The 23975-nt window shown below is 40.8% G+C and overlaps 4 protein-coding genes across 6 annotated transcripts in view; 3 read left to right on the forward strand and 1 right to left on the reverse strand.

Annotated features, from left to right (window-relative positions):
- Positions 1 to 23900, forward strand: part of LOC126567374 (uncharacterized) — an 81972-nt gene extending 58072 nt beyond the window's left edge. The window contains exons 2-3 of the mRNA XM_050223599.1: positions 23235 to 23241; positions 23871 to 23900. Of these exons, the coding sequence (XP_050079556.1) occupies positions 23235 to 23241; positions 23871 to 23900 (37 nt within the window). The remainder of the gene's footprint in view (positions 1 to 23234; positions 23242 to 23870) is intronic.
- The window catches only part of LOC126556023 (eukaryotic translation initiation factor 2D), a 526420-nt gene that overhangs the window by 161089 nt on the left and 341356 nt on the right, over positions 1 to 23975 (forward strand). The window lies entirely within an intron of this gene.
- LOC126556469 (small integral membrane protein 20-like) overlaps positions 1 to 23975 on the forward strand; it is a 389536-nt gene that overhangs the window by 4796 nt on the left and 360765 nt on the right. The gene's annotated exons all lie outside the window — the stretch shown is intronic.
- Positions 934 to 19753, reverse strand: LOC126556183 (dehydrogenase/reductase SDR family member on chromosome X). The gene is made up of 5 exons (XM_050211405.1): positions 19558 to 19753; positions 1993 to 2100; positions 1726 to 1908; positions 1434 to 1641; positions 934 to 1330 (listed from the first exon to the last, which is right to left on the reverse strand). Exons 1-5 carry the CDS (start codon positions 19736 to 19738, stop codon positions 934 to 936), a joined length of 1077 nt encoding a protein of 358 aa, XP_050067362.1. The 5' UTR covers positions 19739 to 19753.

Below are 23975 nucleotides of genomic sequence, written 5' to 3' on the forward strand. Positions count from 1 at the left end.
ACTTTTTTCTTTACTCTACATGCTGTTGCAAATTTTGTAAATAAAAAAAAGCTGCACGAGACATACAAGAAAAAAACCTAAACACGAGGCATGCCAAAACGAAGCACCGAGGCTCACGAAGAGCATCAAAAAACGGCGTGAAATAGAAATAAAGAATAAATACCAAAATCGTACGCTTGACGGCAAACTAAAACCAAAAGAAGATAATAATAACGATGCTGATGATGTTAAAAATATAGCGAATGTACACTGAAATCGTACCCCAACTCTACGTCTGTGCGAGATTTTACGAAAGAAATCAACTACAAAAGAAGATTGTACGTGCTGCTGCTGTTGAAAGGTAAGACACGCAACAACAACAATCCTAATCCAAACACGTCCTGTGCAAACACGTCAAATTGGTAAGTGCCTCGAGGGGGTGTAGCACTTTAAACTCAGGAGGAACTTTATCCTGGGAAACGTTGTGCTGGAGAAGAAAATCAAACCCCTTTAATGTAAAAGCTCAATATTGGTTCTTCCCTTTTTATGCGCGCTTTGCTACCTTTCTTAAAACCTCACATTTTCCGATCACCAAAGAGGATTAACTCCACGCAACGGGGAAAACATTTCCCTTAAATAGCCCTTTATCTTCACACTTTGGCAAATCCTTGATTGGATAATTACTTTATCTTTCCTTTTGATACCATTCAGCCTAGGTTAAAGTTTGTCACCTTGCGGCCAGTACTACAGTCGGATGTAACATCTACAACGAAAAATCACTGCACCTACAATACTCCTTGCAAAACACTTCTTCTTTCTTCTTTCTTCAGTTTTCGTTATAAAAAACGGAAATAAACAATCAACCCGATAAGCGGTTTGTGATGGTGTAGTGGTTCCATGGAATGGAAAATGGAGGGAATGTTGCAATAACCCGCTTTACTGTGGGAACTGGTTTTAGTTTCGCTTGTAGAAGAAATCATCGATACCGAGCGTATCACAAGTGAAGTTGAACAGTTTCTCACACTGGACGGAATTGTTCCAGTACCGGTGACTGCTTGCCTCCCGGCAGTTGCTCAGATAGCATCCACTACGCGTCTCCAGCTTCGGAGAGATGGCCGCATACACGACGGTACGTGAGCCTTCTTCCGGATTCTTGAACAGCAGTGCCCGAATCCATGGAATGTAGTTGGTGCTGGAGTGTTCGAACAGATCCGTATTGACGACACCTGGATGCAGCGAGTTCGATAGGATCGGCATTCCTTCCTCTTCGAAAATCAGCGTAAGATACTTGGCGAACAGAACCTGGGCCAACTTGCTCTGGTTGTACGCATCTGCTGGGTAGTAGTTTTTACTGGCGGTACAACAACGGTAAAATGGAACGCAATTAGTAAAAGAGACCTTTATGCCTCAATAAAACCCCAAATTTGCGGGGGGTCCTCACGACTGACACTTACACTTTGTTAATGTCCTTGTAATCGATTTCTCCAATCTTGTGCACACAGGACGACACATTAACTACGCGCGCTTTACACTCCGCTGTGCCGGCTGCTCTCAGCTGGGGCAGAAGCAAATGTGTCAACAGAAAATGGCCGTAATAGTTGATGGCCATGTGCGATTCGAAACCTTCGGGGGTGAGCTTAAACGGTACGCTCATAACACCGGCTGTAAAAACATCGACCGAAAAAAGGGGTTAATGGTTTCATTTTTCGAGTGGCCGAGCACGCCTCTCCCGCACTCCAAACTTACCATTGTTGATGAGGAGATGAATTTTGTCGAACTTGGTCTTAATCTTGGTGGCAAACTCCCGCACCGACTTCATGTTTCCGATGTCAAGCTGTTCAAAGTGTAGCTTACAGCTGCTAAGAGGAATGTTGGCGTGTTCTAGGTAGGCTTCCACTGCCTTTCGAGAATCGATCGGATTGCGAACACCTGACAAAGATGAAACATAAGGAAGGAGGGAGAAGGCGATTAAAAAACATGAACAACTTTGTCCGTAACGTACGGATAGCATACCGAGAATGACTTCGATCTCGCACTCTACCAGCTTCTTGACGATACGCAACCCAATGCCTCGATTTCCGCCGGTGATGAGAGCAATCTTGCCCGGCTGCTTATAAAGTTCTGCAAAGAAAAGAAAAAAAGAACATTACCCCAAGAATGATGAGTTTGAGTTTTACTGACAGCAAGGAATGTGTCTTTGATACCGAAACTCTTCGAATGTTTTATCACACATTCCACTATTGATACCAAGGAAGCAGCGAATGTTTCATGCGATACCGAGAATGTCTTTATCCGGCGGATATCGAGTTGTTGGCGCTTTTTTTTGTTTTGTTTAATTTTCTCCCCATCAAGGTATGGTAGGACATATGGAGAGGTAGCAACAGCTGCTGGCACTGATTAAAAATAGCAACGCCCAACGTTCACATATCTCCCTTCACCTTTCCGTCCGGGCAAGTGTGATCTTCACGGGCTATGGTATGCAATGACACGCAAACCACAAAACAAGAACCAGATGGTGCTAGAACCGATGCCACCATCGCTGTCTGCCATTTTATAATTGAATCCAAATAAATGCCCAAAATTCGAACCTCGCTATCGCTGCTGGCGCAATTGGGGAGTGATGGTTTTTGTGCTTCGTTCCAGTTTTTTTTTTTTGCTTTCATTTGTTATCACCTCCGAATGCTTTATCGTACGAGAGTGTATACACGAAGCCTTCTGACGTTGGAAAAAAAGAACCCCCCAATCGATACGAGCGGACAGCGAGGAAAAATTAAAATTTTAATTCCATAATACAGAAAACGAACACTCACACAGAGACGTACATGCGGGTGAAAGCAGAACCACGTGCAAATGAAAGGCGGTCGGAACACAGGCGACAGATTCGCATCGGTAGTTTTTTTTCTTCTTTCTTTGCCCGAGAAATGGTAATTGAACCAAATAATCGAGAGTAGTGGTGGTGACGGGGAAATGCGTGCGTGCGCGGCGGAAAGATGGGCATAATGTTAAAAAATTAAAGGTGTGAGGTTTTATCGCTTTGAAAATGCATTCGGAAAAATAGGGTAAAAATTGAGCAGGGAGAGTGCTTGCAACGGTCACATTTAGGATGATTGCACGGGATGGAATAAAATACTGCATCGACGGGTACTTTTTTTTATTTCAGTTTTGGAGGGTGGAACGTATAGATGAAAAGCCTTTCCAAACTAAAAATGAAACGTCCATGAATTCATTCGGTAAATGATTTGCGAATGGTTTAAAGCTGGAGGTTTTTTTGTTTGTTGCTATTACTGCTATGAGCTTTTTTGTCGTTTGCGTGCCACAAAATAACCCACAGTGTCAATTTCGCATCATCCATCCCGTTGATGTCCGTGCGGTGGAAAATAAGTTCCAATTTGGAAACGCTGATGATGCGCTCAATGCGTTGAGAGAAACAAACAAAAAACGCACAGGGAGGATCGCGTTATTTCGGGTTTAATATTTCACTTTTTTCTTTGCCCGAGCGCAACAAACAGAGCAAAATAGGGAAAATGGTATCAAGAAACGAATACAAAGCTTATTTTTTGGATAAAAATATACCCCCAATACCGTTGGAAAAAGGCGCTTTTTATTAACTTTATCGCCTTACGGAGGTGTGATTATTTGCACCGCGTTGCAGGTGTTAACTCGTGCTGTTTTTTGTTCGTTTTGGCGTGTAAGTTAAAAGTGTGCAGGACAGCAGGAATAGGTAATCCATATAATGTTCTTAATGTATTCTTATTAATTTTGTGTGTTGTAATAATTCTTTCCACGAGTACAGTACACATTAGTTAGCTTGAAAGTTACCGTCGATAATATTAAGAAATGTTGTACCAATATTTGTAGTATACGTTTCCAGCTTACGCGAGCAAACGTATAATTGTACATGAACTAATGAAAAGAAAAAAAAAAGAACTAAAGCTTAAAAATCACAAAATAACCCTGTTGGAGGATCCTTTCGAAATTATCGTAAGGAATAAAATATAATTAATATAAAACGGCTACAGAGTAATAAAGGCACTCAAGTTGTACGGGATTCATCTCATGCAAGTTTGTGTGAAAAATCACGGTAGATTGTGACCATTATGCGTAGGACATATAAAAATATTATTTAAATAAATCATTATTAAAAGGAGGAAAGTTATTCAAAATTATTGTTAAACTAAACTTTAATGAAATAAAGACTATTTCATAAAAACATTTCACTAACTTATTTTTCATCATTTAAACGAGACAGTTTATACTGTAATTGAAATAATTCTATAGTGAGCCATATTTTTTAATTTAAATGGCTCAATGTACGGACTAAAAGATATTTAAACATGATTTTAGTAGAAAGTTCATTGAATTACTAAAACTTGATTAAAACTAGTTAAATTCATACTTTTTTGGATTTTATAAACCAATAGTTTTAATATTTTCAATATGTCCTACTCAGCCATGTTCACAAACGACTCTGGAGCTTGCATGTGAGTTTGCTGCGTGCAGCTTGAGGGTCTATATTACTCTTTAGCTGATTATCCTTATTTCATCAGATCATGTTATTGAAGTTATTTTTTTATTTGAATTAAAAAGGTTTCTTTTAATGTTAGCAACATTTGGCACACTAATTATTTCATTTTCCACAGAGATTCTAATGGCTATTGAGACAAAAAAGATATCTTGAACGAATATGACCAATTTTCAATTTTTTCCTGAAGAAAACATTGAATATTTTCGCATTTGCAAATATTTTCTATATGACAAGCATTACGAGGAGCACATTAACTTTAAAATGTGTTTCTAATATTTATCATCCTGTTTTTTTTACAAATTATATTCTAAATGACGTATGATTCTAATGCCTCAATGTGCAATTCACTATTGTGATGTTGGCATTGGTTTAGATTGGATCACAAGAAATGAAGATACGCAGCGAAGAATAACTAAAAGAACGAAGCAATGGAATGGGTAAGTAATCAGTAGTCTTCTCTAGAGCTGTTGCAAAGAGAGAGTGAAGGGAATTAGAGAAAATTTTTAGATGACACAAACGAACAAAGTTTTCTATAAAGGACCACTGCAACATCCGATGGATATTTCTTTTCCATGAACATTAATTAATTTTTTGTAGCAGTGCGATCGTCTTACATGAATAAAAATAACCTTTATTGTGATCAAGTGTTAATTAGACAAAAGATTCAAGTTTTTTAAAATATACTAACACGAGCGGTTTACTTACACTGCTTTCATTTGGACCATCATTCATATTTTTGTATTGGAATAAAATAAATCAACTCATCGGGGCGATCCGGTGATAGAAGCGACAGTGGTGTCTGTTTTCATAAGGCCGGATTCGGGGTTCAAATCCCATCCGCACTGTCTCCCCGTATTGAGGACTTGTACGGGATTCATATCATGCAAGCTTGTGTAAAAAAACACGGTAGATTGTGACCATTATGCGTAGGACAAAAAAATATTATTTAAATAAATCATTATTAAAATGAAGAAAGTTTTTTGAACATTATTGTTAAGTGTCGCAAAAGCTAGCTTATGAATAAGATATTTTTTTAAAAAAGTTGCACTAACTTATTTAATCACTTAAACGGGCCTGTTCATACTGTAGTTTAAATAATTCTATACTGAGCCATATTTTCTTTTTAAATGACAAATTTTACGAAAAAAAATTATCAACGAAACATGATTTAAGTAGAAAGTTTATTTTCTTTATAAAACTATATTAAAACTAGTTAAAATAATATTTTTTGGATTTTATAAACCAAAAGTTTTAATATTTTCAATATGTCCTACTCAGCCATGTTCACAAACGACTGCGAAGCTTGCATGTGAGTGTGTTGCGTGCAACTTGTGGGCCTTTATTACTCTTTAGCCCTTACCGCTATTAACTTACATCTTCTTACACTTATTAAACAATACTCTTATAACTGCATTACACTAATACCATTTACAACTCTACAGACAAAAAATAACTATCAGAATATTTAACAGCCAACAACTTACTGATTCCGGATAGTCTGAATATCGTAAGGGTCATTCTTGCGAAACTTAACTTAATCTTGTGTTGACTTAAAAAAAATGTCTGGATTTTAAGATCTTTTAAGCAGATTGTTAAGGAATTATTAGCAAAATCACTAGTGACCTAATGACTAATAACACTGAACTAATATAGTTTTTAGAGTTATCAATTAGTTAAATCAAATCAATCAATTTCCAATAAACTTTAGAAATACATGCAAATGCAACCAACTTATTTGTTTTTTGAAATTAATATTTTTGATACTTCAATATTAGGTATATCTATTTCTATAATGTTATTTTCTCCATTTCTTTTCAAACCCGTTCCGTTCCGATACTTTCATTCCGTTCCGTTATTATTTTTGTCCTTTTTTGAAAATCCTTTCCATTTTTAATATAGAAAATAAGCTTCACTTTGGTTTGTGTGTTTCGTACTTTTCAAAATCGCAGATTGGTCTCTGTCGCTCGCATTTCGTGTATGATAAGTATTGTAGTAAAAAAAAAAAAAAAAAAAATTGAGGCTAATCTGCACCACGGAATCTCCTTTCCCCACGCGGTCACTTCACCGAGGATTTTCATTTTATAAACGGTTCAGTTGCACCCCAGGCTTGTGTTAGGCTTTTTTTTGCAATTTGAGTAAGTTCCGTTCTTTTTTTGTAATTTTTTTTTCTTACATAATTTTCTGTCAGATCACATTGCTCTAAAAATAAAATCTTGAAAAAATAAATAAAAATTGGGAAATTTTACAATTCTTTTGACCTTCACGATAATGATAAACTTTGACAAAACTTAAAAGGTTTCATTCCACTGTCCGCTACTGTACTTTGCATATGTCGCATATTCCACGAATTCCCAGTTTTCTAACCTGGTTCTAGTGATATCATCATTGATCTTGAAAATTAAACGATGAATCCAGCCACTGAAGCATACAACTAAAACTAAATTCGCTTTTCATAAAAACGTTCTAAGCCTAGATTTTCCTTAATCATTGTACGGCTTTGAAGCTCGTACCGCATGGTTTAAAAAATGATTCCATTCGATTTAAATGATGGCAAAGAATTCCCAATCACTTCTCAATTGAGATTAGCCGCCTTCTGAAACGTGGAAAATCCCTGTACACTCGAACGGTACTGTATTACCAGCCTACGATTCGATACAAAATAATATCTTTGCCGTTGCTGGATACACTGGGCTGCAATTTCCGGTACTGCACCTAACGGCACTGTCGGCCAGTATTTAAAAAAAAAACTAACCCGATAAGCCCAATACAGTTGGATCGTTGAATACACCACAGCGATCGTGCATGTAAAAAAAAGGAAGAAACGTACACCCACCCACACACCGAGTATTTAAAAGAGGTAAATTGTGTCCATCCATTTATGACCAACGACCAGCGACCAACCGGCAGAAGGAAGCACTGACACCGTGCTTTAATTTGCTTTAGAAGTGGTGCCTGCCAGCAGATACATATAATTCCTGCTATCAGGAAGCAGTTGTAGCTCGCCCATGCAGCCGATCCAGCGCCGGCTTCCAGCGGCTGCAGGAAAATCCGGTCCGACCGTGGAAATTGCCATGGGATTGTGGTATATTGTGTGAGCGGAGGATCATTTCATTGGTTTCCGGATGCGCTGTGGCAAGCGAAAGAGGGGGTTTTCACCGTTTCTTGCTACTTCTTTTTCGTTTGACGTGGGACAGTGGTCCGCACGCTCGTTATGTGCCCTCGGGCTGTCGCGTTGGGAATTGGCTCGATATTTCTCCGTGCGCTGATGTGCAGGTGTGTGAGCTTTGTGACCTCCACTCTTAATGAACCGAGCATCCTGTTCTCTCTCGGGCATGTCGAAACATTCGCCAACATGCACACTGAATGACATGAAGGCAAAAGTCAGTTCCGTATTCAAACTGTACGCAATAATAAAAAAAATGTATACACACAAAGCGAACCACGGGAGAAAATTGCGCAATTAATTTTGCATTTAACAGGACACACACACATACAGCAACACAGGCACACGGGAAAAAGCACAGGCTCGCCGCCAAATGATTGTTTAATCATCGGAATTCATGTCTCACACCGATCGGATACGCGCCAATCGGAAAATGGATCGTGTTTCGAATGTCAACCCCTAGGGAAAAGGAACTGATTTACACTGAGGTTTGGTCATTATTTCGGAACTCTCGTGAGATTTTTTTTTTTTTTTGCACATTTCCCTTTTGACATGGCAACACGTGCATTTCGGCAGAGTGCGCGATGAAGACGGCTGGATGGTGACCAAGAGTGAATGGAGATGAAAAATTGATTCAATCAATTATGAGCGGGTTTTTCACAAGCACACCAGCGGGAAATTGTTCACGATAATCGAAAAAGAATTCCAATAGCTCCGACACCGGTGCGTTCTAAAGGGAAATAAAATGGAGACGCAATTCTATTAAAACAAACCAAAACAAAAAAAAAGAAGGGAATCTCATCAAGTATCATAAGAACCGTTCATTTGCGCGATACGATAAAAGACTGTTGTGTAAGGTTTTACTATAAAGGCATTCGGTAAAATGCAGTTAAAGTGTACAAACATTCCAACAACGATTGAGGTTTTTGCATCACAATAAACTTAATGACTCAGGGAACGCTTCCCGCCATTTCCGCAGGCTCCGTTCGCTTCAAACAAACAACAAAGTCGCGTTCCTTCAGCTAGAACGATGCAAACCATTCAGTCCGTGCACATCGGCGGTGCATGGGCGGGTGGTGGCCAAAGTGGAATAGCAAATGCACTCGCGAAGCGAAGGAAACGACCCAAGAACTAAACAAATCGTACATTGCGATGGATTTGCTCTCCACAGCTATCGAATAATTAAATCTTCGCAACGTTCATCCCTTTGTATGTTTAGCTTTTAAACTTTCTGTACGGCCAAGCGTTTGCTAATGGGGGGAAAAAAACCGGGAGGAGTTTTATTCTTCTCCTGCTTGTGTAATTACAGTAAAGTTCGATAAATAAAATACACAAATCCTCCAGTTAGCTCGCTATTGAATACAGTGGGACGAAAGTTGAATCTGCGAAGCAGTGGTAGATGTGTTTGGTTTTGTTATCGGAAGAAAATTTAAATTTGTGTTTTGACTTATATTATCTAACTAGGTCCAATACAACTTTACTAAAAGATTATATATATACAATTACGCTTCTCAATAAGTTTCCGGTGATGTATATTTTGGAATAATCTTTATACTCAACGCATATTGTATTGAGGTGATTAGATTGTATTTTGCAGTAGTTTATATGACAGTTTTGTCACATTGCCCAACAGTGGGTTCAATCAAATTCTACAATTAAAAATTGCACGACAAAAAATGAAATTAATGTAAAAATAAAGGAGAGCTGAACGATTTATGTTGGTGACGCACCGAGTAAGAATTTGAACAAAGCAGCATTCTAACCAACACCCTTAGACTGTTCATTGAAGTCGGAGGCATCCTCCGATCTTCAATTTAGCCGAAATTACTTCGTCAAGTCGGAGGCATCCTCCGGTCTTGAAAGGCTGTGTCGGAGGTATCTTCCGGTCTCAATCCGTTGAACGGGACAGACCCTGGCTCAGCAACAATTTATAATAGATATTTTAGTTTCGTCGGTTGAACAACCTAACCTGTAATGTGTTTTTTTAGAAACTGAGAGGTGTGTTGGATCCAACTTTTGTTAAATGGCAAATAGTAGGGGAGTGGCGAAAAGCAGTTCGCAAAAAGATCTGACTTAAGATTAAAACACAAAGCAGTGTTGCTGCCAGGTATGGTTTTAAAGTTGTCCTCTGTATGTCTGCTAAGGGGTTGGTATTGTACCGTGGAGAATAACAATTTGCTCCCAAGATAACTCCCTTTGTTGCGAATACTCCAATTCGTTGCCAGCATTTCGATGTTGTGGTTGACGGCCCCACCATCAGCAGAACTCAAGAGTCCTAAAGCTACATTAGCATCCAACTCACGCATTCCACCAACAGTAAAGCCGCCAGTCACAAATAAACGTCGTCCAAAATTAATTCAATTGGTTCAGTGATCTAATGTTGTCGCTGAGGACCCTGACACCAGCAAAACGCAAGGAGCCGACAGACACAATAACCTTGAAAGGATGCTGCAGAATCGAACCCAAACATTCCGCCAACGACAAGGTCGCCAGTTACGACTTCTTCTTCTTCTTCTTCGTCTTCTTGGCTTAACGACCTCTAAGGTCATGCCGGCCATCAAAAATGGTTTTCTAGACTGCCGATACCAAGTAGTGGGTTAGTCAGTCCTCACTACGGGGAGCCGGTCCGGATGGGTTTAGAACCCCGGTCCTGCCGTTTGCTCACCTGAAGTTACGACTTCAGATTTCCTAAATCAACTTTTATCGATTCTGGGGCCGAAATAGCGACTGACGCATGTTGATACCACCGTTGCAAACGTGTAACAAACAAAGAACAAATAAACATAACAAACTACAATCCGCTAATAGGACGATAGTGCGTACAATCTACGGGAAGGGGAAGGGGAAGCGATCAAAAGGTGATTCCGATCTATTTGGCGAAGTAAAACAGAATCTGCGCATATTTGTAGTCCTTCTGTCCCAGGATATCGCGCATCAGCACCGCCAGGGATCTTCCTGATGCCCGAACGGCTGCTAATAACCCGGGGCTAGCCACATCGAACTTCACAATGACCAGAGAATGTGGTCTGTGTCGTGATATCCGTTGCCACAGCTACAAACCTTGGAGTCGGCGCTACCTATACGTTGAAGATGTGCATTCATCGCATAATGGATCGACATATGTCTCGACATCATGGACGCAGGGAAACCTGTCGTGAGATGGAGTGCAGGAACCTCCCGAGTTCGTCCTCATCCCACATGCTCTGCCAGCGGGCCATGCACAGCTGTTGTGGGGTGCCAAGAAACTCGTGAAGGAGAATCGACCTCTCAAAAATGCTGCCATCGGAGGCACTTCGTTTGGCCAAGTGGCCTGCTTTTTCGTTGCCGGGGATCCCGCAATGAGCAGGCAGCCATATAAGCGATAGTCGGAATGCTTTATTGAACAAAGTGCTTAGAATATTCAGTATTTTTTGTATAAAGTAATCAAAGCTCGTTAATTCTTTTATTGCCGATAGTTAATGTTGGTGAATTCTCGATCGTCATTTTTTCCAATCATACTGCGACTATGATATTCTAGCTGAAAGCAACACTAAAGAAAAGACGTACGTGTTTTTATAGCTAGAATTTGTGGAATATTGGAGTTGGAAGTGGTTTTATTCTCCTCAAGATTAAATTTTATACTTGTTTTGTAATTAAAACGTTTGTTGAAACTGGTGTACGTAAAAATGTCCCCTACCTTTATCGAGAGGTACAAATTGAAATGTTTAACATAATATGTAACATGATTTAAAAATCGATCTCACCACAAAGAATAAGTTGTGCACTTGTTCTATAGAAGTGATGCAAACACTTCGCTCCTATGAACGAAACATAGAGCAAAACCTAAAGCTAAACGCCCGGTTCAAATGTTTCCACCTTGGCATGAAAGAGAAATTTGCCTGCCCAAAAATTGGAACATACACACACACACAAACACCGTACGGCATGCATTCGTTCGCTTTTTGCTGCCAATTGAAGTGGTGAGAGATGGTTTTTTGACCGCTTGACTGCACAGCCTCACCGGTTAGTACGAGAGCGCGTTATCCGTCGAAAACCACCGATGCTAAAACATTCCGCAAATTGCATTTCGACGATATGCACACGCTGCTAGATATAGAATTGGCAGCAAATCGAACCTCCTGTCCCATACTGCTTTGCGTTTTTTTTTTTCGCCAAAATCTTGGTGGGTACCGTTTGTGTGGGATACCTTCGTGAGGTACCACGGGTGGGTCGGAGTGAAGTAGTAGGGGCGGGTTTCCACCCAATCGCACCGGAACGCATCGTTCGATGGACTTAACCTCATTTGCAAAACCCAATTTAGCATAACCGTGTCGATTGCGTCGCCGATAAGGGTACGCTTTCCCTTCGCCCGTTTCGCAATCGGGTGGATGGTTGGGAAAATGATAAATCACGCTCTTTTGCCACCCTTGACGTACGGGTTTGTCTGGTTGCGCCGGTCATAATTCAGAGCAGCAGTGTGTACCGACTGTGCAAGATTTCCTGGTACATGCTGGATGTTTTTGGAGGGGTTCTTGTATGGTGGAACAGGTCCAGGTTCACCCCAACCCAACCAATACCCCCTTCCCCCCCCCCCCTCACGGGTTAGCTAGGGTGGAAAATTGTTTCCCTTAGTGTTTATCCAGGCTATCGTCACCCAATAATGGCCCAATAAGGACTGCATTTTCGCCCCTATCTGAAGATTCCGCTACGATCCGATTTGCGGTTACGGAGAATCCGAGCAGTACTTGGGTGGGGTGGGGGAGGATTGATAGTGGGAACCATCGTGGGCAAATTGTTTGACCAATAGCAGCTGCTGATAAATGCTACCTCAGTTTGCAATTGCCTGCGGGCGTAGTTGATTATCCTGCAGATATGAAATACGGACGATTGAAATCCATTGGTTCTTATCGTATTTTTCGTTGAGTGAAAAATATGTTCTAACAGAGTACTATTTTGTGGAATGCTATGTTTCCTAGAGTTAATTAGATTTGTTGCAGTAATAATATTTGGATTAGTTTAGCTTCGAGCTTGTTTCAATTAATTTATTCATTATTCTATCCTTTAATCATAATTTAGTTCAAAATTTGTAATAGGATACAGGATACATTATTTTAAGTTTATGATTAAAGCTTACATATGTAGATATCACACACGTTGAATTCTTCTTCTACTGCTCTATACAACCTTAAGGCCTGCCATTGATGGCTTCTTTGACTTCATTATACGAGAGCTGACAATAAAGTAAGGTCTCCAACGCTGCAACTTCGCCGGAACACGCGCTAGGCGAAATCTGGCAACACCGCCGTGTTCCTTGGTTCCCCCACTACCACTTTGCTACTGGGTGAGGCTTCCCCGTCCGCTCAGTCTTGGCTGAGCAACCGTCAACGATGGAGGTACCCCTCGCGTCAGCGTCCAAGTGCGAATTGCATTCTGTAATACGTTTTTTGAGTGCGAAAAAGGTGACACCTATTGAAATCCATCATCAACTAGTTGAAGTTTACGGGGAAAAGTGTATGGACATAAAAAAACGTGCGTAAGTGGAGCCGCGAGTTCAATTCCGGGCGCACTAATGTTCACGACGAGGAGAGAAGTGGCCGACCGTCGGTCACGGATGCGATTGTTCAAGCAATGGGAGGCAGAAATGCTCAAAAACCGCCAAGCGACAATTAGGGACTTGGAAGAGAAGCTTGGTTCTCCGTCATATCCTTGTGAACAACTTGCAGTATCACAAAGCTTCTGCCCGATGGGTGCCGAAACAGCTCAGAAAGAGGTCAACATTCTGCCGGCATAGACAAGTTCATCGTGCGGATGCGCAAGGTGTTGGAAAAAAATGGTGATTATACAGAAAAGTAGCCAAGACCTTGGCCTTTCCAACGGTGTATCGCTTTTTGTAAATAAAAGTCATTTTCTATGAAAAAAAAATTGGAGACCTTACTTTATTGTCAGCCCTCGTACTTGCGCCGGGAATGCAGTCAACTTCATATTTTTCTTTCTCAGGGCAGGAACGATTTTTCCTATTTTATCCAGACTATGCTTATCCCAACTAAATGCATACTATCCTGCTTCTGCTTCTTGGGTTAACGACCCACTTGGTCACGTAGGCCATTTGGTGACCATTTAGTGGCCGATACCACTTAGTAGGATTTGCAATCCTCACTACGGGGGAACAGTCTGGATGGGATTTGAACTCCGGTCCTGCCGTATGCCGTTAAGCCAAGAAGAAGAAGAAGCTCTGTAGGCTTGTTAAAAAAAGGTCGATTTAAAACCCGGTCCGGACGGGATTCGATAACAAATCCTGCCGCGAGAATTGAATGCCTGTTAAGGGTTTTTGTACTTAACTTCAAGAAAAAGGCCTAAGCCTATGTAAATGAACAAATCTCGGTGGTCTAGCCGTAAGTGGAGCTGGACTTCATACGACATAGTATCGAATCACATCCGGAACATATTTTAGTACGTAGCACTGGATATCCTGCAGTCTAAGAAGAAGAATTCTGGCAGCTAATTTCGTGACTAAAGAATATTTTGAATAATTATTTGTAAATTGTATGATTTGTTTGTTTTTTCTTGTTGCACCAATCGAGCTCTTATGTCTATTAAAATAGTTTATGTAAATTTACAAAATTTAATTTTTCACTAAAATAATATATGCGCGATGTAACCTATTTATAAACCGGTTTAGAAATACATTTCAGAATACGTCAATGAATCGAATGCATTGGATTGGTGTTTGGCACTCGGCACGATGCAATTGACGTTTACGGAAATCTGGCCTTCGAACCCATCGGCTATTTGCCACTAGTCTGCCACTAGTATCGTATCATCCACACATACACACGCATCCAAGATAGAACAGGGCAACAAGGGCTTGGTTGGCCATTGGTAATGGATGGATTGTTTGTGCATCTTCGAAGGCAAACACACCGGCCAATACTTATTGACCGACGGCAAACATGAACACTCTTAGCGGGAGCAGCAGCAGCAGCAGCAGCAGCAGCAACGAATCTTCCATCCTACTTTACCCTCCTTACGGTCACTACCATTGCACTCGGCAAACAATGTGAGTGTTGTGTGTGGGGTGGTCACATCGTCTGCATCGTCTGCATCTTCGTTGATTACGCCCCTTAGCTGACTTTTGCAAATGCACATCCTTCCGCCGTATCCTAATGCATCGTGTCTGCATGCGAGAGGAACGGACCGATTTCATCAAAGCCGGATGCGTCTGATTGAGGCGTTCGAATCGAACGTGAAAATCGTCCACACACTCCATAGTGTTCATCAAACCATCGGCAGGTCGAGCTTTAAGCGTGCCGACTAAAAGGTTTCAGGAAAATGCACTAAAAGCTTTCCATGCACCATGTGAACTGGAAATGGAAAATCAGCTACCGGTCGGTCGTTTTCCTCACGTCAAGAGTAAATCAGTGAGTAAAATCTGTTCTGCGCGTATCAGAGTCTCTCTCTCTCTCTCTCTCTCTCTCTCTCTCTCTCTCTCCACCAACACTACTTCAGGGTGAACAGTAGCTAATTAAAAAGCTATTAACACTCACCGAAGCTACCTCTGTGGCGTCTGTCAACGGTGCGTGATGGGAAACTAAATCCGTACCCGGCACTATCCGGCACAGATTCGATCGGCCATCTAATGCACTTGCCACGCACGTAACGCATGTAAGTAAAACGCTCTCCTTTGTGACATTAGTACACTATCAGAAAATGCAATCGTAACCGGTAGTTAGCAACAATGCATTTTCCAGTGGTGGCCACTTTCCAACAACGCCAACAATGTTTTTGCGCTTGGCTCGGGGAGATGGGAGAGATCATTATGGCAACCGATTGTTGTCCGACCCGTCCGCGGTCACACACACTGTATGGTATGGTGATAATTTATGTTGATTGTGGACCTTCCCTAGGGCTTTACGATTGTTCATCAAATTATCTTCTCACTGGATGCACAGAGTCTCTCAACGGTGCATTACATTGATAGGAAAGGCGACGATAGATCTGATAGAATTAGCAGATTGTTTAAACCATTGCTAGCTACAAAACATGGAAATGCGATCAACGAATGTATGCGTGTGCGGGCGTGCAAGAAATCACTTAAAACTGGAGTTGTGTTAAATGAAATCAAAGAATACTTAGGCTTTTGTTTAATAATCGTAATAATGTGTTACAAAAACATCTTAATTAAAAACGGTCATTATATGCAACCAACCCTAGGAGCGGCCCGATGGTGTACGCGACAGCGGCGCCGGTCTTCAAACGGCAGGACCGGGGCTCAAATCCCATTCGGACCTTCCCTCCGAAGTGAGAATTGACTATCCAACTACGTGGTATCCGGCAGTCTAGAAAACCATTTTCGATGGCCGGCATGACCTTAGAGGCCGTTAAGAATATGCAACCAACAGTTTTTATGTGTGCTCTATGCGACTATTGCTAACAAAAACTCTGACATTAAGCACAAATACACACTTTTGTATATGCGAAAATCATCTCTTACTAGGAATTATTAGACAAAACCATGTCAACAATAGATATGAAAAACCTTACGCCCAGATACTGGCGTAAGGTTTTTCATAAATGTATGCAATTTTGCTTCTGTTTCATTATATAAACTAGCGATGGGCGCTCCGGGCCGGAATCACGATTCCGATCCGATCCCACCTAAGAATAGTTTCGATCCGATCCGAAAGAATGATTCCGGATGGTTCCGGAATCAAAAAAGATTCCGGGCCGGTTTTAGGTCTGCACTTATTTTTAGTCGGGATTCGTTTTTGTTCACCGTCGCCTCGTCACCTCGTTGAAAAAGCTTAATTACGGGAGGACCAGTCTCATTGCGTTTGGGCACCAATTAATTAAATTATTTTCTAGAATTCACATTCTTACGTTGCCCGCTCCACATAGCTATAAAATGTTTGTACCGATTGTGTTATTTCCGATCGTTCTTCACTTAGTGAAATACACCTAATATAATGCAAAGAATCGCATTAAAATCGGTCAATAAATGAGGTAGTTAGCGAAAATAAAGTGCGTGCGCGAAATGCATACACCACCCAAAACCCACCCATCCCACACGAATAAACAATCTGCGCGTCACCTTAAATGCACGCACATTGAGCGTAGAAGCAAAGAAAGGCGCTTTTCAAACTTTTCAAAGCATGAGACATGTTTAAAAATCTTCCGAACGCTTCATCGTTGAAATTCGTTGTTGCATCGTGCCATGAGTTACAATGCTGTATTATGAAGAGTTTTTCCTTCGAAGCAAACCCGAGGTCACGCAAGCCATCTTTAGCAAGGTTCTTAAAACAAGAAGCAGAAGAAGGAAGAATGTTGCATTCATATTTATTGAACATCGCAAACGATGTCATCGTACGAATATCAGCGTCATCTTTTTTATGCAAAATTCAATTAAAAATAGAACACAGCGACTTCAGTTTCAATACAATTTTAAATACCTATTTAATTTACAGGAAAGAAAGGGGCAACAGAAATTGCCACAAAAGACTTACATTTTGTTATATTTTATGTAAGTATTGGTACTAACTATAGCAAACTATAGCAAAAAAAAAGTGTATTCATTTATTTTATTTAAAATTAATTATGGCGGTACAATGCCTTAATCTCAACACCGTTTTCGAGGACTTAAGAAAATTTGTAGTTTTTTGTGTGTGTGTGTGTGTATTTTTTTTTTGTTGTTGTTATTTTCCGTTGTGTTTTCCTTTTTGTAGCATTGCAAATAAAAGGTGCAAAATTTTCGTGAGAACTGCTTTTTTTATGTCCAGACTCAAAAGAGGCTATGGAGTCACCTCACACGAATTGGCGATGGATTTGGAAAAACGTCACCTAGTCACCAGCTACAGACTTTCATCCGACCAACGCTCGATAATTGTTTATTGTTTATTAATTAATTCGTCTACCGAGAACGGTTTAACGAGGCACACACGCTTGCTATGGCTAAGACGCTTTACAAGAATTTACAATAAACGCAGAGAACTTTTAAATTGGAACATAGACATCGTAAAATCAAACTGACACGAACATTGATTGAAACGCCTAATCATGCCCTTAAGCGGGGCGTTAGTACCGCATAGTGTGTTAGCGCGAGCTTCGTGCAACATTTGTCGGTGTCTTGATACCGGTCGCGGGGCAGCAAAAGAAATCCTACTTACTAGTGACGGATCATCAATGGTTTCTAGTAGTAGTCCAGCTATAAAGATAACCTGAGCTCTGTTGCGCCTGACTTCTAACGTTTCTAGGCCCAGAAGAAGACAACGTTGATTGTAGGGTGGTTGTAAGTATCCGTCTGCCCAACCTAGCTTTCTTATGTCGTATCGTGTGAACCTTTTCTGTATTGTCTCAAGTCGTCTTATAGATATAACAGTATAAGGACAAGTCACAATAGAACAGTATTCTAACATCGGGCGAACTAAAGAACAATACAGAGATTTTAGACAATATGGGTCATTAAAGTCCCTGGTCGATTTAAACAGTATACCTAGTGTTCTATTTGCGCGATTAATAACGTTGTCATAGTGATGCTTAAAAGTCAACTTATCGTCAATCAAAACGCCTAGGTCACGCATTTCTTTAGTTCTCGCTATCTTGACGCTATTTATCTGATATTCGTACCTAACAGGTGAGCGCGTTCGAGTGAAAGACACCACAAAGCACTTTTCTGTACAAACCGTCTATGAGTTCTGGACGCACCATAGGCTAAAAACAGTAACAGCATGTTGTAGTCTCTCACAGTCGTCAGTAGTTTTTACAGGCATAAACAATTTCACGTCGTCAGCGTACAGAAGGTAGGAATCGTCAGGTAACACAGAACACAGATCATTGACAAACAGGATAAATAGAAGCGGTCCCAGATTGCTTCCTTGTGGATGCTGGTGCTGGTGCACATCCAAGGTGCCACACGGACTGCTGCTCGACAGGATGAATCGCTCTCCTTCAGCCTGCTCAGTCTGCTCCAAATTAGAGACTCTGGAGCACAAGTTTGCCCTGTGCGCTAGGGTGTCTAGTGCTTGGATCATACTGATGCAGGCTATGGAAGCCATAGCCATTTAATTCATAATTATTCCCCCGTTTTAAAATTTTGGACATCCGTCCAAGTCAAGGTGCTAATAGGTTGATACTGCTGATCGATCATTATCAGTACTTACTCTTAGATACCTTTATTTATAATTTATTATGACGGTCCAGTGCCGTATTGTTACTCTTAGATATCTCTTTTGGAAACTTTTGGAATTTTTTTTAATCGAATTATAACTTGATGCAAAAAATCTTTTACCATGGCAAATCATGTACAGCTCATCAAGAGGTCGTAAAATAATAAAATGATTATCCACAATGCCTCGCATTACCTTTACAGTATGTCGTAAAAAATAGCAACACTGAACCAATAAATAAACTGCAATAAGCGTAAAATGAATGAAGTGCTTATTGCTCGGTTACAGCATCATAAACCTCTTCTATGACCTTGATGAAAATCATAATTCATGATCATTCGTTGCGCTTGGAAAAGAAAACAATGAGCAGCAATGCTAACCAATGGTGCAGACCATCATCGGTTCGTGGGCACTCCTTTCACTTGTCCCCACCGCTAGCAGGACGTAGCCTCTGAGAAATGTTACCAATTCCCAAATACCTCGATTCGTATGGATGCTGTAGCGTACACGCGTACACGCGATTGCCTAATACTGGTTTGAAACCTTCAGCAACTACTCGTGGAAGTTTCGAGTATCGATAGATTGCCACACGCCACGCATCTCCCTCTCTCTCTTCCTTTCTCTCTCTTTCAAGCTGATTTGGAACGCAAACCCGTTCCTTCTGCAGCGCTAAGAGCAACGTACCCCGATGGAAGAGCTACAGAACACAGAACCTACACAAATATGCCCATTTCGTAAACGGACTAACTTACCGACTTTATTCCGCGGTCGCATGATGAAATCGTCCAGCAGACCCTGGAAACCGCAGATCTGCATCCGCACTTCACACACAAACTGCGACCAGTTCTTCGGCATCTCCTTCGATGATTTCATGAAGAAAAAGATGGCCAACAGTAGCCCAACGGGCAGCCCGATCATCAGCAGTAGACCCATCTTCGGTGCGATCGGTGTTTTTAGCGTGGTGTAGAAAACTTTCTGTATTCACGATTCACTGAACGATCGTTCGTCGAATGGTCACTACACTTGGAATCTTGGAAAACAAAAATATGCACAAAACTCGGTCACCTTCCTACAAAACTGGCACTGGAAAGGGAACACCCGGATTGGGTTCAGTTAAATTTCACGTTCCCGTTAGTTTGGCCGCGATCGAAGCTCACGTTTGAATTCTTCTTTCACTTCTAACTTTCGCTCCCGCCACGGAAACACTGGGATCGAACTTGAAGACACACCACACTAGCTAGTAATTCACTTCAACACGCACGCAACTTTTATCCGAAAACTCCATCAGAACACGTGCGCACAAATGGTCCACACGCCCGCACTGTGCTACGAAACGAACGTGCAAGGTGCTGCGTCGCGGTCGAAGAATCAACGTCATATGATCGCGACACAGCGGCACGAACGAGCGGGATGAAAATCGCGCTACGAACGCCAACGAGATTCCCGTGGAGTGGGGATGAATAAATTCGATTTTTGGTCACTGTCAACGGACGGTTTGTCTGAGTGTTCCTATTTTGTTGCTTTTGTTATTCGTTTCGTTGAACATCTTCCACGTTCACGGTGACTTTAACGTGACGTAAACAACGAACTCGATCGCAGCATGGAGGGACAAACAATGGAAGTAAAAACGGACAAACGACAAAAGGAAATAAGAAAAAAACTGGATGTCTCTTGCAGTAGAGGATGAAAAATTAGCTGTACACTTTGTGAGAATTGTGATCAATACAAGAGTATTTTTTGTATTTGCAAATAACAAACAAGAAGCAGGGCTTAATAAGCTCCGACTTTGGGGACACTTTGCAAGTGCTTTATAGGAAGCAGGAAGAAGCAATTGGAAATCTTTTCGGGTGTAAAACATTTTACCAAAAACTTCGTTTCCTTAAGGCAAGGATAGTACAAGATCATCTTGTAAAATATCTTCAGGGTTAGAAGCATACAAGTATACATTCATTAAGGGAAACTATAGATACGATCGGTTGAAGAAATTTGAAAGCTGCTGCTTTAGAAAACCTTGAACTATGGCCAAAAGCAGCCCACTCTTTTGCATAATATGCTGAGCCATCATCAGGTGCGAAAAGTCTGCCCAAGCCGTAGATGATGCGGTGCTTTACATGGCCAACGCTGTTATTACTTCAGGTACTTGACGCGATTCAACTTCGGCTGAGAACGGACAAGAAGACTCATAGCTCTGTGGCGCAAAGAAGCTGTAGATGAGATGGATCGGTTCGTTCTGCTTGTTCGCCGTATTAACGCAAAACGAAATATGAACCTCACGCAACCGCACTTTCCGCACCGTACCATTTTGCAAGCGCAATTGAACAATTATTGTCTGAGAGATTTTCAGGTCCACGAGCCCGCGTGAAGGTTAAAGTCATTAGCTATGGGTTGCTGACATTCAATAGGGGTGCGGATTTCTTACTGCTTCTTTTCTTACGGTCTTTTATCGGACGCAGGTTTTGGGTGGTTTTTGGTTGGTTGGTTTTTCAAACTTTTGTGTACCTGTACAGCGTCTTGCAAGTGCTCAACTGTCTAATAGCAAATGCATTGTGGGGAATCACAGATCAATTTTTCATCCTCCAAAATTCCGGTTTCCCATCCTATTATCAAGCACGGAAATAAAAGCCGCATACTCAAGTTGAACAACAAACAATACACTTTCGAACGCATTTTACCGACACGGAATCTTATATCACTTTGGGTGGTTGTGTTTACAATGCCCCCTTTTACACACCGTCTGGAACCTGTTTTTAGACAGATAAACAAAACCAAACCGTGCTGATGTAACCCCGGCCAGGCGCGACTTGGTGACGGACCGTGATCTTCACACGAACCTGGTAAATGGGTTGGTTAAGGCTTTTGGTTCGATTTTGTGAAAGCAGATAAGCCACCAAGACAGTGCGATAGCAAGCGATACATGTTAGCGTTTTTTTTTCTTATTTAAGCTGAAATCTATAGACCGTAGAGAGTAACTTCGTTACACAATTCCACATTAATTTTAAAACGACATAAATTGTACAACAGCAATTTACATTGCTGATTGTTACCTATTTGTGCAACTTTGCTCACCAATTTCAGGCAATAATTCCGTTATTAAAGGCGTCAAATAATGTACATCGATTAAATGTAGCGAATCGCTTTAATCGAATCAACATCCAACCCGTATTAATCCTCACGACCTGTAGAAAATACAAGACATGATAAAGCTCCAAAGAATTGCAAACCACAACTTTTCATCATATCGCATCGTTTTGCACGCGCGCAATCATCCTCATCACCATCATCATGACCATCATTAGGCAGAATATTGAACAAATTTATTGGACATCTTCGGCACCACGTTTGACGTAAGTTGTAGCGCTGGAAGGAGGGATTCTATTAATTGGATTTATGTGGACGGATTTTTCTTTTCTTACTACCACCGGTAAGGTAATCTGCTGTGTCTCGCCGTAACAAACAAAAAAAAACATTCAACTACAGTCCTTGTACAACCCGAAAGCCAATTACAGCGCCGAAATCACTTCTTAAAACGAGCAACACACTACTGCACATGAAGATGGATGACGGTGATACATTACGATGGATTAAGTTTCCGTTCTACGCTGATTTCCTTAAATCGTTAAAACCCAAACCAACCATCTGGAAGCGGCATGGGTACGAGTGGCATACGGGTCTTATCGCTGTCAGTTGGGCCGCGGCAATCACGGTGGTTAACTTTTAGCCGTGCCTACTTTGTGTTTTGTTGTGCACTGACATAAAAATCCCATTCCCCACCGTTTTGGTGTTTGGTGTGCTCAACGAACCAGACAACGATTTTCTTGCCGGTGGGCAAGCCACCTGGAGTAGGGAAAAACTGTACTGATTTGCGAAGACGAGATTGCATGGTGACGTTGCATGATTTCTTCTTCGTTTCTATAGTCCCGGGATGCTGTTGTAGTTTTTTTTTCTACAGGGAATCATTTAATACATGAAACTTACTAAGCGAGCTTGGGACAATTTGTGAAGTTTTGGTAGACACAACGATAAAAGCAATACGCCATTTTATCTCACAAATCGACCATCCGAAGCACAAGAAACGTAACTGGGTTGTTTGCTTCATTTGGGTTTCATAGTCTACGTGTGGTTGATGTTCTAGCACTGTCTACAGGCAGCTGATAACAATGCCTTGTAAATTTATTTACCACATTTTACCCCACATTTCTAATTCCAAATCACATTTGCTTAAAAAATGGAACACATAAGTTTTTGATGCATCGAAAACTATTTGGCAACAACCTTTATCTTATCGATTTCCGAACTGCTTTAATGTATTAATTTGGCTCACGCACGTGTCTTTTAACATCGGTTGATAAATACTAGTTGTTGTACTTTACTTGCATCACTTACACCATATCCAAACTACGCTAACGGCGCGATTTTAATTCTCTTCCAGATTTAAAGCCGGCCAACAAATAAAACAACACACGCACGCTTGCATTCCAAACAAAAACAGCTGATTGGGACGAAGTCAGATGAACCAAATAATGCGTGTATTTTTTAACGAAACAAATGTCAAACGAAGAAGCACGATGCTTAACGAAACTTTTGTTGAGGAAAAGCGAAATAGAAAACTGAAGTATTCTAGGAAAGATATTGATTGATTTCAAATAATTGAGCAAGGCATTAGATAAAAAAAAAATTGGGAAATTAAACTAAAAACAATGAAGTAAAAAAAATTCATAACAATGCCAATGCTTTTTCATTCTTCCATGGGTGGTGTCTTGGATAATCCAATAGATGGCGCTAAATTATATAGGAAATAACAGGGTTCTCCACTATTCCGATTCATTGTAGATTGAAGCGCTTATAAATGCCGTTATTAAATCAGTTTTTAAATTTTCGATAGTTTATTATTGTTTGTGCAATAATGTCGTGACTTGTGACACTGTTATCTTTGCATCCTCTTCTTATTCCTTTTCTTATTGACTTAATTACTTAGGTCATATTGGTCATCTCAAGAGATGATTTTTTCTTTTATTTTTGATACCACATACTTAAATAATTTTCAACCATCTATGTCCGGAATAAGGCAAAGATTAAGGAGGAAATGCCTTACTAATAATGTTCATTCATTCAGTCATTGCAAGCGGGGGTGACAATACGAACTCAAACCATAATAATTCATTATTATTAA

Source organism: Anopheles maculipalpis, chromosome 2RL, assembly GCF_943734695.1.
Source record: "Anopheles maculipalpis chromosome 2RL, idAnoMacuDA_375_x, whole genome shotgun sequence".
Lineage (NCBI taxonomy): Eukaryota > Metazoa > Arthropoda > Insecta > Diptera > Culicidae > Anopheles > Anopheles maculipalpis.